Here is a 16,191-nt window from a genome sequence, read left to right on the forward strand (position 1 = left end):
TTGCTACTCAAAGACTCAATTCGTTAGAAAAAAGATTGAATAAAAACCCTAATCTATGTCGTGAATATTACAAGGTTATAGAGGAGTACGTGAAGTTAAACCACATGAAAGAAATCGATGAAGATTATATAAAAAATCCAAAGGCTGTCTACCTACCGCATCACGCAGTTGCTAGGGAAAATAAAGAGACAACCAAAGTCAGAGTTGTTTTTAATGCCTCTAGTAAAGGCACAAATAATGTATCTTTAAACGACGATCTTCTAGTTGGACCTAAACTTCAACAAGACTTACGTCACATATTACTCAGATGGCGCAAATATCCTATTGGTATAATAGCATCTGCTTGTAAAAATGTATAGACAGGTTCCTTTCCATGAGGATGACACGGACTTTCAAAGAATTCTATAGAAAAGTAAACCTGAATAACCAATTCGACATTATAAATTAATAACAGTAACTTTTGGTACTGCTTGTGCCATACCTGGCAGTCAAAACACTACAAACTTTAGCAAAACTAGAGAAGGATAATTATCCAATAGAAGCAAATATAACAATATTAAACTATTACGTTGATGATTTAATAACAGGTTGCGAAACAGTAAATGAAGCCAAACAAATTTACAACGACATGAGTCAACTTATGAAAGCAGGGGTATTTGAATTTCAAAAGTGGAGTAGCAACAGCCAGGAATTTTTTAATCATGTTGAGAACCAGAAATTAAACAGTGGTAATTCCGTGACTATCAAGGGTGATAGCATACGCATAGCATGGTACGAGTATTAGGTGTTTGTTGGAATAAATTAACAGATAATTTTCAATATGTGGTCATCGGTGGATATATTCGGGCATCGCTCGACCAAAACAAATAATTGTGTTTCTACCGCGCGTTGTAGCTGTGACATACCACCGCAAATCACACCGCTCGCCGCTACTCTCGTCTCACCGCGCCCCACGCCGCTCTTGGCTGTGGCCACACCGTTAGCGATCACGGCGGCATCAGCGTGGGACTAGGAAACGACTAAACTTTTAAAACAAGTGCGTTCTTAGCTCAAGATATCATTCAGTCAAGAATAGGAGCGCACCCAATTAACCAGAAAAGGAGAGAACTTGGCGAATTTCACACTGTTTATAATGAATATAGGAACTTTCCCGATAGATTTTTTGAATATACGAGGGCAAGCATAGAAACTTTTGATTATATACTCGGCCACATACATGAAGACTTGAAGCTAAAGTTAAATTCAAGAAAAATTTTTCACCTATAGAACAGCTGTTTCTAACTTTAAGGTAAATATGTAGGTAAATTAAAGTATTAATTTGTTTATCACTGGGTATTTATTTATTTAATTATCAATAACAGGTTTAGGTTTGATTATAGTTATATTTTGGCATGTCATTTGGTAAATTATTAAGTTTTTAATTATTTGTCTAAAGGCGGAGGTCGATTGTAAAAGCTTTCATAGCCTGGATATTGATTCAGACTAATTTCGTTCGTTCGTTAGATTGAGTGAATTTATTTCTCAGTCTCATTTTCTGCAAAAATTTAAGCTTCTCCATATTTGGCAATAGACTCATTAAAAGTGATAGTCATCTGACCTGGGAATGTCTTTTTCACCTGCTAAGTCAGCTTCCAATAACTTCAATTTTTTTTTCTATATTTCTAAATAATCAGCACGGATTTCATCTGCTTTTAACAACTTTCGGGAAGAATTTGGTGCTGCATTTTGTCTCGAGGTGGTAGAATTAGTCTGTTGTCGTGGCTCTTAGGTGGGGGTTGATGGCTCTGGTGAAATTGACGGCGGCAGCGGTGATTCTAAAGCTGACGGCGACATTTCTTCTGTTAAATCTTCAGTAGATGTATCTCGTATTAAGTTAGTCTCTCCCACGGTGGGCAAATATTCGTCTTTCAAAAATGACAATTGTTTAATATACTTCCACTGAGACTGATAATCAGTACCTTAACCTTAACATAGGTACGTTTCGTGATCACGGTTGCTGAAAAGAAACCGAAACGTCGGGATTATGTAGTTTTTTAAAATAATAAAAATCCGCGTAGTTTATCCGAAAAATATTAGTTTCATTTAAATGAATAAAACTCACGAAAATCTTAGATCTCATAACTTTTCTGAGTTCTTTGCGGTACCCGTCTTTTAGATTCTTCCATTATGTAATTATCATCATTGATTTCTATTTTATGGAACAGCAGATTTTTTATAAGCTATAGTCCAATCATTAACTCATAGCCCGTACATTAGTATACATATAATGTTTTATTTTCTTTTATTTTAGGGTTTTCGGTCACGGTGGATCATTTAAGTCTCTGGCTCAATCTTACCGATTAGGATGAAGTATAGTTGCCACAGTTATTTATCAAACTCTAGAAGCTATTTCGAAATAATTGACCCAAATACATATGCCGCAGCCAACCTGTGATAAGTTAAAAAGTGTAGCAAATTTATTTTTTTCAAGATGCAAATTTCCTATCTGTTCGGGTGCGACAGACGGCAAACATTTCCACATAATAAATCCACCCAATAGTTGAAGTGCATATTTTAATTATAAAATATATTTTTCATTAATCCTACAAGGAGTGTCACATGCAGACTGCAAGTTTGTTGTTATAGAAGTCGGCGGGAAAGGCAAACAAAGTGATGGAGGCACTTTTTATTTTTCAGGATTAAATAGATTATTAACAGAAAATAGATTCAACGTTCCACCGCCGCGAAGATTACCACTAAGATTACCGCGAAGATTATCACTTCCAATCACATCGCCCGCCGCGACTTCCGACGCACCGCGCCCCACGCCGCTCTTGGTTATGGCCACACGGTTACCGTGTCTACCCGCGTCGCAAACCGCACCGCAATCCACGCCGCTCGTGGCTGTGGCCACACGGTACCGTTTGTTTTTACTGCTCAAAGCTTGCCGCGTCGCAAACCGCGCCGCACTCGGCTGTGGCCACACCGTAATACTAATTCAAATATTTTTCTGCAGCTTAATTTTCATGGAATGCATTGGCTAGCAAAAAAAAATGTAATAATAGAGAGAAAGAGTTGATTTAAAGTGAAAGTTTTACACACTTGCCTGGCTTATCTTAGTAAGTATAAATGAAGAGACTAAACACACACTTTCAAGAAATGAACGTACCTACTAATAAATTTTAAATACTTTCTTTAAGTAGCTACGTATTTATGTACTCTACTATTTTAAATATTTGTTAAGTGACTATTTAGAACTTGGAAGTGCGAATAATAACTTTAATGTTATGATTTAAAATGATTTTGAAGACTTAAAGGTCTACTAAAGGAGATCTACATTATTCCCTATGTAGGTATGGTTTATAACCTGTGCTTTGAACAATAACTAGGTAAAGAACCTAATAACTATAATCCTGTGTTAAATATCCATCAATAATCGAGACATACCAGTCCGTTCTATTGCATATAAGCGACTTCCAGAGCCCACCAAGTGGCCCAGTTTAGGCTAGGCTGCACACCGGAGCCACACGCCACCCAGGTCATAACGTCTTGCTGCGCGTTTCACTCTTTATTTAAAGAAATTCATCAGAATTATTTCCTGAGCGTCAAAGAAGTCGACCAACATCTGTTCTCGGCGATTTTTTCGTCCAAAGTCAACTGCTTCTACAACCGATTTGTCGCTTCCAGTGTTATCGCTTTGGCCTTGAAGTCGTCCGTGACAATCGTGCGAAGTCTCCGGTATGCAACCTGGTGGTCACCCATTCTTTGTATTCGACTTCGATGTTTTCCTCAGAGTTCTCATTTCGATACTAATTTGTAATTTCTAATCCTGTTAATGGCAAGCTGCGGTAGCATAAACACAAATAAAAAGTAATAATTTGCCTTCATGTTTCCTTCGGAAACGCCGGCTTTGCACCTAATACTCTATATTGTACACAACAATTGATTATTATCTCAACACGTTGTTGTGAAGGGGCGATTTTCAGTAGAACTTTCTAAAAATGTAGAATTGCACATGTTACCATGAGCTAATAAAGTTGACATAAAATGCATTTATTACAATAGAAAAGTTGACCCGATGGCAAAACTTTTGTTCGTTTTTTAAAAGATAATAAAAACAACACGTAGGTCTGGTCCGCGAGCTTTTAAAACTATTCAAAGTCAAAGTGTGAAGTGGAAGGGTCAGAGGTGAAATAAAGCGGGAGAATAAAAAATAATCAATATATTAATATTCTAGGTACGCAAACATCGCAACAATTTATAAACAGAAGTTGAAGGAATGAAGAATATATATTTTTTTAACATTCGCCGTTTCGCGCCGACGGCGGTCGTTCAACATCTGGAAACACAACGGAGTCATTAGAACATGTCGAGAAACGAACTCCTTCGGGCGACGACACACTCACCGCGGCGGCTGCGGGTGGTGGGGGGCGAGGGACGGCAGCGGGCCGGGGAGCAGGGCGCCGGGGGGAGGAGGGGGCAGGGTGGCCGCGGCCGGGCCGGGGGCGTAGTGCATAGGGGGGAGGAAGGTGGGCGGCGCGCGCATCAGGTCGTGGTAGAGGTTGAGTGCGTCCACGAGGTCGGCGCTGAGCTGCGTGAGGCGAGCGTGGCGGCGGTCCGCGCGTTCCAGTGCGGCGTCCACTAGAGCACCCATGGCGTGCGCGGCGGCCTCGGCGCGGGCCAGGCGAGGCCCGGTGGCGTCGTCGGCGGCGGGGTCAGCCTCGTGCAGCAGCGCCAGGGCCTCGTCCACGACGGCCTCGTCGATACGCGCGGGCTGCTCGGCCCCGCCCGCGCTCTCCGCGAACTGAACCGTCTTGCCCGAGTTCGATCGATTCTCGGATTCTGCAACAGATGCGTCCCAAGTGAGCGTCGTGAGGATCTCGTCATCTCTCTTGTTAACTCCAGAGATGGCCGTCTCTTACCGGGCGCGGGCTCGGTGAGGTCGGACGTGACGAAGTTGGCGGGGAAGAGACCCTCTCCTCGCTCGTTGTGACCTTTCCACCAATTAGGATCGCTGGAGTCTGTCACGTGAACTGTAAAAATAAATTACTCACTTTAATATATATCAAAAAACTTATTTATTCTAAAGTACAGGATTACAGCGGGCATATGTATCTCTTACAACATACAATATACCGACCACACTTGTATAAACATATCACGCTGGAATAAAAACAATATACGAAACATGTAGTAATGAAGGATTCACCGATTTCTCCCGCTAGGAAAGTAAGCTCGTTATCTTCGGCCGCCTCGAAATCGTATAGGGCGCGCACCTTCATCGCTACCGGGGTGGGGACAGTCTCAGCCTCCACGCGCGGATACAGCGAGCCCCCGGCGGCCCCCGCCCCGGCCCCCGCGGCCCCCCCGGACCCACTCGAATCGCGCAGCGACAATGCGATGGCGCGAGCCAGCTCCTCTTGTTCACGCCTTTCTGCCGCCGTTAGGACGGTCTGTGAAAGACCCTTGTTTAAGATAATTATACACAAGAATCAATGTGGATGTTTATTTCACGGAAGCTTCTTTGTCCTCGAGGTGGACATAAAATGTGAATTAGGGAAAACTACGTGCCAGGAAAGTGTCGACTTACGGGAAGAACTACTGGCATGTTTAGATATTAGCATATTTACCGTTTTAGCACTGGCGAACTGGGTCATCGCACGCTTGAAAAGAGGAATTAGAAAGCGTCACATGAAAATAGTGAAATTCAATGAGACTACACAATGACAACCGAACGTGTCAGTGACGGTGAACACACCTGAGCGTCGGCTGCGGGCGCGGCGGCCGACGACACGCGCTCGCCGGACTCCGCGCTTAGCTTGACGTGGAGGGAGGGGATGAGATCCAGCTGGGGATCGTCGCGGAACTCTCCTTCGGCCCATTTGCGCAGCAGAGCGCGGAGACGGCCGGCGACAGGAGGCTGGGCGCGAGACAGCAGGCGACGGAACTCGGCCTCGAAGTCCCGCGACGCCACTTCGAGGTGGAAAACACGGCCACAGTTAGCGACGCACGCGTCCAGGAGAGTAGCGGCGTGCACCTGCACGTGCGGGTCGGCGTGTCCGAGCCGCCGCAGCACGGCCCGCAGACAGTCCCGGGCCGCGGCGGGCCCGGAGCCCGCTCGGTCACAGATCTCCAGGATGAGGCCCCACTCCTCGCTGGTGTTGTTCTCGCTGGTCGCTCTCTCTGTTTTTGCACATATTTCATTTTTAATCCGACTTTTAAAAGTTTTCTGTATTTCGTATTGATCATTTCAAGAAATCATGCCCAGTAGATATGAGATGTGTATAATGTATATATTGGAAGGTTGCCAAGTTTGCAAAAAATATATCGGTTACGTCATTTATTCATAAAAAGTACTTTTGGAAGTAGAAAGCAACAAAATAATAAAATACCCACTTTTTTCTTAGGGCATCGATAATTTTTTTTTATTTTGAATTATAACCCAATTTGAATTAAAATCTAAATATTTACATGCTACGGAAATGTTTGTGATTTTTTTATAATTTAAGTAACAAATTACTTTTTACTAACAACAATTATAGGCGACATGAATAAGGCAACTTAATGAATTAAAATGTCGATCTTTAAAAATACTGAATAAGATTGTAATGGGGAGGAATAAAATTTAATTTATAATCAAACGCAGTTATCAACATAACGACTGGTTGTTTGTTTAATGACCGACTCATTGTATTTCTTAGTCTCCTCATTATTAATTTTAATGTCAGAAAAAAAAAACGGTAACCCTTAAAAATAGCCGCCATTGCTTTTTGAGATTAAAAAGGTAATATTGTTTTAAATATGAAAGGGTGTCTTTAAATTTAAGTCTTTTTATTAGAACATATAAATGCATGACTAGGTCAAGTATATAAAAAAGACAGTCATTGAGATCATGTTATCCACTGCCTTGTTTATGACGCCAGGTCATTGTAAAGTGCCAATGTTGTAACCTCCGAACACCCTACACCCTACACCCAGTGTGTGCTGTTTGTATTCAATAATTTTATTAAAAACATTAAGTTTTAAGACATTTTAAAATCATTAAAAACAAAAAGAAGGTCTAGTGACTATGTGTATCACAATAACAACATCAGGGAAATAACAAGAATTGAGTCAAGTTCCTTGTAACTTGTTTTCTGTCTTCAAATCAGTACCATCAAGCTTAAACTACTAGTGATTAATTTTAACAAGGAGGACAAAACTCAACACATTTTAAGAGAAAAACTTAACCGTAACCAACAATGTCATTTGAAAATAAGTATTTAAATAATTCACTTGTCAACAACTAGCATATTGTCTCTGGATAGAAAATTAAATGGTTTAATCTACTTCAACAAAGTACAAATAACAGATTTGGGGATTCTTTTTCAGTGTGACATTAGAAGTCTAAAGGTTGGTTCATTGACAAACCCAAGGGGGTCGGACGGGGACATCCCAGAGTAACTACATGAAAAAATTTGTTCATGATCGTTTATGGGTCATGGTTAACATTAAATTTTATTTACATATCGTTTCATAGAACTATAAAAGACATCATTAGTAGCTTGGTTCAGTCATAGACACACTATAACAAGCCAAATATTAAAGTTTCTTAAACACATTTGAATGTATTCTGTCACAGAATGTGTAAGTACATAAAAGAAATTACAAGAAATCAGATAATACATGTTTTGTGATGTCTCCTTCATAGTAAGAACAAAACTGTAAGGTAATGATACTGAGATAAGAACTGGTATAGTAGATTCCTTTGTAACAGTATTTTGATGGGATAACAATTCAACTTTATCAATCATTTATAAACAAATAATAAAATATGCTTTTCAAATTAATGGCTTTGTCAAAGTTTATTTCCTTTTTGGATATAACAATTACAAAAAGACAACAAGCTATAAAGAAGAACTTTTGTGATATCAGTTTAAGTAAACTATAAATAGATGTGAGGGATTATATGAATCATTAACAAATTTACATTGTAAAATGTATTGAAATTGTGAAATTCGAAAGAAAGTAATGATGATCAGATTTTCTTTTAAGCATAAAAAGTAACACTTACCTACATCCTGATCAAATGGAGACGAGGTTCCAAAGATACCCATTGTTAGTTTTAATTAACTTAATATTTAAAACGACCGATAAATGTAAAATGGGAATATCTAAGTCTCAAGCGCTGAATATATAAATCATGGGCACTGTTTTTTTATTCTTTGTCTGGTTATCTATCAATTTAACTCAGTTTGATATGATAATGGTCTTGTTTTATTTATTACAAGAAAGAAATGCAAAAACAATCCAAAAACGTCACTAGAATCGTTTACGCCATTCTGTCAGCTGTCTGTCAATGCCAGAATTATAAATATATTGCTATCGTCATTTACAAGGCAATGCAGACTATAAATTGCTAAATAATCGTACTTTTTATAGGTATCATTGAATATCAGAGTAGCAATTAACAAATATGATGCTCAAATAAACCTAACCTCATATTATACAACACCTTATTATGCGTAAAAAAAAGGAGATAAATATAGCATTTTATTGATATACTAAATGTATGTAGGCAAAAAAAAACTGTTCATGTTATAAAATAATGTACTTTATTCCATATAAGCGATAAGAGGATCGGGTGGATACGGTTTCAATAAAGCAGGAGAGAGCAATCGAGGATACTGAGTTAAATGGTTATGCACCCATGATGCATTTGGCCTGCTTTCTGCTCGACGTTCCCAACAGGAGTGTAACAAACTGCTCCTTAAATAAAAAATAAGAACAAAAAATTATAACTAAATCAGCGTTCCTTACTGAGACAAATTTAATTTTTATCATGCTCTCTTTAGTCATTTAATAAACCACTTAAATTTTTTTTATTTATTTACATTATATAATCTTTATATATATATTAAAACATTTTCTCAGCATCATACGCTTTTTCTTCTATATCAATAACTTGAGCTAATTGATGATGCATATTAGCAACGAGATCGCATTATGTGCAACAGTTGCATTTGCTTACAAAGAAAATAAAGAAATAAAATAAATATACTTCTTTAAAATATGTAAGTATTGTACATACGTATGTTTTGACACATCCGGAGGAAGTGGAGGAATTCCACCGGCCACCACATAGTTTAATACACGAGATAGTTGCCAATCACCGTAAGGACGTGCACCGAGTGTTACAACTTCTAGTATAAGTATTCCGAGAGCCCAAACATCTGTTGCAAAAGAAAATACTCCGGATTTTAAACTTTCGGGTGCCATCCACAACACAGGGAACAAGGCACGGCGTATCGAAGCGTACACTGGAACTTTGTCGTCCAGCTCGCGTGCCATACCGAAGTCTCCAAGTTTGAGGGATCTTTTCTTATCAATAAGACAATTCGCAGCTCTCACGTCTCGATGCACTAGTCTTCTTGTTGATAAATACGCCAGGGCTCCTGCCGCTTCTCGGGCTAGTCTAGTAAGTGATTCATCCGAAACCTCATCCAAAGCATCGGAAGTGTTGTCATTAAACCGGTTACTCACTAAATGTCGTCGCTCCGTCAAATAACGCTTCAAATCAAGATAATAGGCGTGTTCCATTAAAACCATAGGAGGTCCATTCATTATACATATTCCAACAAGTCGTATTATATTATCATGACACAAGGGCGCCAAGATGTACGCTTCGTGGAGAAATTCACATTCTTCAGTCGGTCCAATGGTTTGTCGGGGTTGTTTGGCCGCTACGATCACCGTACTGCGACCTGATCGATGAAGTTCGGCAAAATGGACCCTCCCAAATGTACCAGAGCCTATTTCATGTAAAAGTTTTATGGCATTACGATCAACCAAATACGTATCCAGTGACGAGACTGCACGTTTACGATTCTCCAGCAGTTTCGCTAGTATATTTAATTCTCGTTTTAATAATCGTTTCAATCGAGCTCGTCGAGCAATGTAAAGGGCTGTTCCCGAAATAAGCAGGAATACTGTCACAATAATTATGGTTACGTCCTGACAGCGAGGTGTGAAAGGATCGCCTGTGCTAATGGTCCAGCAGATAGGTCTATCCCGTAACTTTTGCCTATTTATTAAGTCCTTGAAATTTGATGCTGTTGGTTTAAGAGCCATGATGTAGTTGTCAGTAATTTGCAATATACCTATGGACTTTGTTCTCACTCCCCACCATTTATTAATAAAAACAAGCGGGTGTTCGATGCTAGAGTTTCTGTTGCTTAAATTTTGTGCTATTCCATTAATAGTCATATTTTCAAAAACTTCTGATAGTTTTCTGAAATTAATAAAATTAAAAATTAAAATTTAATAGTAAAAAAATAATTTTTAAACATATTGAATTCGTCTACAGTAATCTTTACAAAGCGAATAAAAATGTGAGATATATTTATAAGCTATTTTACCGATTGGATAATATTTTTATAACAATACTCGTAATAAGATTTCTTACAAGGCAGTTCCGTAACCACGTAAATTGTATCTGTAAGAAGGGTAGTTTTGGTAAAATCGAGCAAAACTATATCCCAATTGAAGCAGCGCATCTGCAAACATTGATAAATAATTGATGCCTGGAAACTCTTCAAGACTTTCTTTAACATGTAACCGATTTCGAATCTTTTGTTGCAAATGTTTCGATCCCCCTTCAAGTTGTTCTCCTCGCCAACCCAGGCTCACAGTGAAGTGATACATGTCAGCCCAGTCTGTGTTATTGTTCTGTATTGGCAGCCATTCCCGAGCTATCCATGAGAAGCCATTGTTAGGAGTCATCCCTCTTTTTAGAGCAGCGTTTAAAATGTCTTTTGAGAGGCTCCAATTTACATTTAATAAAAATATACGTGCGTCAGCTTTTTTTAATTCATCTAAGTTTATATAAATATTTTTGAAGTCTACTATAACTTCACGATACAGAAGATTCTTTTGCTTGATCATTGCTTCTGTGAAACTTCTTGAATAAACTGAATCATCTGATAAAAGGGCAATCCGTGACCACCCACAATTCTCCAAAATGTAATGGAAAGCTCTTGTTAAATCAGAGAGACGCCCTGAGGCTGCTCGAACAGCTGACCCGAGTGGTATCTCGTCGGCTACGGCTCCTGCCAGAAGTAGTGGAAGTTGACTTTGTTCTGCTACCTTCGCTGCACCTGTGGTCCCCTTATACCAACTCCAAGCTATGACCCCAGCCACATTTTTCTTTTGAGCGTTTTTTGTTATTACTTGCCTAAAATCTTCTTCGTCGAAACAATTTATTGTGTTCTTATAAATATTATAATCAATATGTGTAATATTATTTTGAAACTCATCTCTATTAATTAAATCGCTTATAGTTTCAAAATATTTGTTTAAAGGGTCATGATTGCACAGGATTATTTTGATAGCGAAAACTTTTTTCTGTTCGAGCTTGTCGTGTAATATAAGAGTCTTAAATTCTTCAACGTGCTGCAGGGCCCACGAGCAAGCGGCGTTTTCGATGTGGCTTTCATTCTGTGCACTCTCTATGTTTAATATTTCTCTTAATTGGCTAGATTTTGGCGAAAGTGCATTGACTAATTCTAGTATTGGGGGTGCAAATTGATACATGAACCATCCATTACCAAGTCGAAGATTACCGATAGTTTTAATGAAGGGAATGCAATTTTTTACATGTCTGACGCACGGCGGAGGCTGAACGTAAACCATTTCAAAAGTATCAGACCACAAATCTTCATCAACAAATAGAAATGGTTTTTGGAGTCTTCGTAATTCAGAAATAGTTTTGCGCATAATGAAGTCACTTTTAAAAGACACGACCTGTAACAACAGCTCCGCAGCGTCGATTCGGGTTTGTAGTTCCATTGCTATTTGATTGTCGACCAAGCTCTCATTTCGAGTCAATACCGCAAAACAATTACTACATGACCTGTGAAGTATATTTATTACTAAGTTAATTAATTATTCAGGTAACTTAATATTATACTTGTTTGTAATTTATTAGAATTAGTTAAAAATCACGATCGTAGTTATAAAGGCCAACAACATCTACCGTATTTAAGAACTCAACAAGTTTTATTATCAATTAGTATTCAGTAATCCATACTAGTCCATACTAATATTATAAATGCGAAAGTAACTCTGTCTGTCTGTATGTCTGTCTGTTACTCAATCACGCCTAAACTACTGAAACAATTTGCACGAATTTTGGTATGGAGATATTTTGATATCTGAGAAAGGACATAGGTTACTTTTTACCACGGGAAAATGACGCATTCCCATTGGAAAATTCAGGCGGGCCAATCGCTTTTACGTCTGAACTACTGAACGGATTTGAATGAAATTTGGTAAGGAGATAGTTTGAGACTTAAGAAAGGACATGAGTTACTTTTGACCGCGAGAAAACAACGCATTCTCATGGGAAAAAGTACTTTTCTGGCCAAGGAAGGAAAAACAAAAAACATCGTATATAAAAATGTATTGCAGTAATCTATCTTCTTCTTAAAATGTATTAACCTCACCTAACCTATGACAATCACACTTAGTATGGCCTCATCCCATCTCGGCACAATTCAAACATACGTACAAAAAAGTACAGCTCAGGTTTTTTCATACTACTATACAAAAAAACTATCCAATGCGTACGAAGTCACGGGTAAAAGCTAATTATTACTAATTCTGAAATTTACGCGGATGAAGTCGAAAACGAAGATAAACTTTTTTGCATATCAATTAAAAGGTAACTATTTAAGAAAGTGTTCATCAATTATATATCTAAATTCATAACCGTATTAAGGTACATTATTATATATTATACATATGTATATACTGCTTACTATAAAAAAAATAAACTCACCCATAAGTAATCTCGTTAAAAAACTTTGCTTTTAGAAATCCACACTCATCAATGTCTTTATAATATTTATAGAAACTCCATTGTCCAGCTTGTGACCGACATCGATCCGACGGCACATGAGCCCAAAGATGTAAAGTATAAGACACCGCTGCAGGCTGCAAAAAGTTCGTCAGTAACTCGAGGCCAGCACGTCTGCAGTCCTCACTCGGCACCGTCGCTGCTGGAGCGACGACGGCAGCTCTATAAAATTCCAGTTTCGTATGATCATGGTATTATCACATATATGTATAAATGAGCTTAGAACTAATCTTACTCTTTTAGGTCCGAGATGTCGAGGAGGCCACAGACATCGGGGGCTGCTTCATGTAGATGCGACCGATATCCTCGGACTCGAAGAGCCACCAGCAGCAGAGCGGCCGCCGCCCTCGGAGCCCCGCCGCCACCCCACACAACAACCTCAACAAGATGTCCATTCACCAGAACTGCCAGCTCCTCTATAGTATATAGTTATTGTCATGATACAAAATACGAGTATCTGCATAAGCGTCACCATCTTTTTTTAACGATGTTATAATTTTCAATACCAAAATAAGTGCGGAGTAGAAAATCTTATATTAAAAAGTACCAAGAACATATTTAATTAAAAATAATTATTAAATAATTGGCATTTAAAATTAAAATTTAATTTCGAATGATTTGCAGAATTATGACAAACTAAGATACTGAGAAGTAATCTGTACCCTTATCTACAGCGTCTTGGCTCTCGAGGCTTCTATATATTCGAGGCTTCTATATATTCTATATAAAAATCGTCTCTGTAACTGTAGTTTGTGAAAAGCACAAGCGACAAAATCCAAAATTAATCTAACCTAAACTTTAAAGACTAAGTCGGAAAGTTGCGAGGACACCTTTATCATATCCACAGCTACCGTTTAGAATTCCATTTCTCTTCAATTACAATTGATATTTCTCACGCACAGTTTGATGAACTCGATCTTCCGTTATCCAGTAAAAAGGTTCTCAATGCGAATACGAACTTTTTATGTAAAGCTGATACGCTACGTCCTGATTGCTTTTCCATAATAAGGTGTTGAATGCTACCTGCACCTTTTGATGCCAAACTTTTTAAATATAATTGTCTTTACAGTTTAACCCGATTTTTTTTGGGCCAAAGAAAAGCGAAGTGCAATAAATTGAAAAAAACAAAAGGCAATGAAATATGAAAAAATGAAATTGATAGACTTTTCAGTGTAATATACAGAATGTGCTAAAGGTTAGGTAGTAGCCGTGATCATGAGTGTGTCTTAGATGACTTATACTCCAACATTGTAACCTCCTCTTGGGACTCAGGAAATATGATGAAAAAAAGGCGATTGATGGGACGGTGCACACTTACTTGAATAGAATAAATATGTGCTGAGGTTCATAGATTGGTTACATTTACTTTAAAGACTTAACTAAGTTAAAATGGTTCTTTAAGTAAACAAATTCGGTTCGGAAGAAAGGCCTTGTTGTACAAAAATGATTTCGAAGACAAACTAAGAAATCAAAATGAAAGACTTGGCTGGTCCAGGATTGTCAATGGAAAAAAATATTGCAATGCAAAAGCATTGCGTGTTTGTTAAGAAAACAGTTGCCTATACAGTGGGTGTTCCTAGAGACCCCGCGCATGTCCTAGGTTTTCAATGATTTACACTTATAATCGGAATTTCGTCTGTGATTCAATCTCATCAATTGTTTGCTACTATAGCCACTTTTTATAGTAAGATGTTATTTATAGTTCGAAATAAAAACAAAACAATCCAAATATGAATGTACATAGATACATATTTAACACTTTTACTGTAAACATTTTTCTTTTTTAATTTACTTATTTCTAGTTTATATGAAACTGCTACAACTTCCTTATTTGACAGATTCTGTTTTTAAGTTAGTACCTATTGCAAAACTTATTTCTCAAAATGTTTTATTATGTTTACTATATAATGAGTTGATAATTTAATTTAAATTTACTTAGGAAAGTTTGAGTTTTGACTAAAAATATTTAATGCACTTGTTTCTTAAAAAATGTAACCATAGGTTGTATTTAAATTTAAATTTAATAGGCGTTGGTGCACATTTTCGTAATCACTACGCATGTTGTAATATTTACAAATCTGTAGTACTACACAGTGTGTGTCACGAAGACATGTATAAGTGTGATAGAATTATTGTTTCAAAAATTGATAAATAAAAACAAAATCTAAATTGTAAAGAAAAGTCTATTAAAAAAAATAGGTTTTGATCACCTGTGGGTCGCTCACGAAGTCGATGTAGAAGTAGCGAACACGGACTTTGATAACAGCGGTCCCAGGACAAGACCAGCACCAACAAAAATAAAACCAGCGAGCACATCACGCAACACACCACATTTCAAATATAACTGAGACCCTTATCGGCTACTCCCTGTTTTAAAATATTTTATCCTCAAAACTTTCCTGTTCGCCTTGGTGTGATAAATTTAAATTGGAAATAGACGAATTAGTTTCTCCGACTTTTAATTCGTTATATATTAAGAACATAGGATATGACTTCCATAAAATATAGGATACGACTGATCGCACAGAAACGATTTTTTAATTGACTAACATCTAAGGACCGTTAACAGACAGTAATAATCTTCCAAGCTTATCATGACGCTTACAAAGAATTAGGCTTCCTGGAGGGAGATGAACATCGTAAAATACCATGTCATACGCTGTCATTTCCGAGCCAGCCAAAAAAAAAAAACTATTATTCTCACGACTATCCAGCCATCTGAACCCTTACAGTTAAGAAATAAATTTGAAATGATTTGTGTGAAGACATATTAAACAAATTGCATATTGATGGACTTATTACAATCGGAGGTAAGTTTTATGAGATTTCATTTAACTTTGTTGATTGTTTAGGCTTCCTGGATCATAAAAGAATAATTCACATACTAATTTCGATCTATTAGAAATAGCAATAGAAAGACGTGTGCTGCAACTGAATTAAATGAGTATGAACCAAAATTATTTAATGATCAGATGGCGCCGCAAATACGTGTTATGCACAATATTCGTTTTAGTGAAGAAAACATATTTTTATAGATGTTTCAGGTACAACTGTCAACTGGCAAGTCTTTCGTCGTCGTATCGTGCAGAATATCAGTATATTCTTATGCCATAAGAAAATTAAACTAAAAATGTAATTTACACAGAAGTACCTAAATACCTATACTATAAAAAAATATTCTTTTAAAAGATTCTTAATCTCGATTATAATATCAGTAATTGACCAGGAAGAATTCGCCAGCTGTGGTTAATAATTGATAAACATGAACATTTTGGACATAATCAGTCTAAAAACAATAAAGTGATTAATAAAAATAA

General features: G+C 37.6%; 2 protein-coding genes across 3 annotated transcripts; both read right to left on the bottom strand.

Moving 5' to 3' along the window:
• Nucleotides 1–4,186: 4,186 nt before the first annotated feature.
• Nucleotides 4,187–8,325, bottom strand: LOC116779766 (signal transducing adapter molecule 1). 2 transcript variants are annotated; one of them, XM_032674191.2, is made up of 7 exons: nt 8,033–8,325; nt 5,738–6,162; nt 5,610–5,642; nt 5,189–5,432; nt 4,902–5,012; nt 4,386–4,821; nt 4,187–4,318 (listed from the first exon to the last, which is right to left on the bottom strand). In XM_032674191.2, exons 1-7 carry the CDS (start codon nt 8,073–8,075, stop codon nt 4,312–4,314), a joined length of 1,299 nt encoding a protein of 432 aa, XP_032530082.2. In that variant the 5' UTR covers nt 8,076–8,325; the 3' UTR covers nt 4,187–4,311. The 2 variants fall into 2 exon arrangements, with proteins under 2 accessions (XP_032530082.2, XP_061378151.1); XM_061522167.1 differs by lacking the exon at nt 5,610–5,642.
• A 225-nt stretch (nt 8,326–8,550) lies between these two features.
• Nucleotides 8,551–15,423, bottom strand: LOC116779509 (uncharacterized). The gene is made up of 6 exons (XM_032673830.2): nt 15,085–15,423; nt 13,110–13,290; nt 12,797–13,036; nt 10,424–11,869; nt 9,050–10,249; nt 8,551–8,727 (listed from the first exon to the last, which is right to left on the bottom strand). Exons 1-6 carry the CDS (start codon nt 15,188–15,190, stop codon nt 8,574–8,576), a joined length of 3,327 nt encoding a protein of 1,108 aa, XP_032529721.2. The 5' UTR covers nt 15,191–15,423; the 3' UTR covers nt 8,551–8,573.
• Between the last annotated feature and the right edge of the window lie 768 nt (nt 15,424–16,191).

This window comes from Danaus plexippus, chromosome 2, assembly GCF_018135715.1.
Source record: "Danaus plexippus chromosome 2, MEX_DaPlex, whole genome shotgun sequence".
Taxonomy (NCBI): domain Eukaryota; kingdom Metazoa; phylum Arthropoda; class Insecta; order Lepidoptera; family Nymphalidae; genus Danaus; species Danaus plexippus.

Bases quoted from the DNA above. Each gene is read 5' to 3' on its own strand.
- LOC116779766 (XM_032674191.2), bottom strand. From the start codon at position 8,075: ATGGGTATCTTTGGAACCTCGTCTCCATTTGATCAGGATGTAG. The intron at 6,163-8,032 runs GTAAGTGTTACT...GTGCAAAAACAG, and splicing joins TCCATTTGATCAGGATGTAG to AGAGAGCGACCAGCGAGAAC. The intron at 5,643-5,737 runs GTGTGTTCACCG...CCTCTTTTCAAG, and splicing joins CGCCCGCAGCCGACGCTCAG to CGTGCGATGACCCAGTTCGC.
- LOC116779509 (XM_032673830.2), bottom strand. From the start codon at position 15,190: ATGTGCTCGCTGGTTTTATTTTTGTTGGTGCTGGTCTTGTCCTGGGAC. The intron at 13,037-13,109 runs GTAAGATTAGTT...GGAATTTTATAG, and splicing joins GACATCTCGGACCTAAAAGA to AGCTGCCGTCGTCGCTCCAG. The intron at 8,728-9,049 runs GTATGTACAATA...TTTTTATTTAAG, and splicing joins CCGGATGTGTCAAAACATAC to GAGCAGTTTGTTACACTCCT.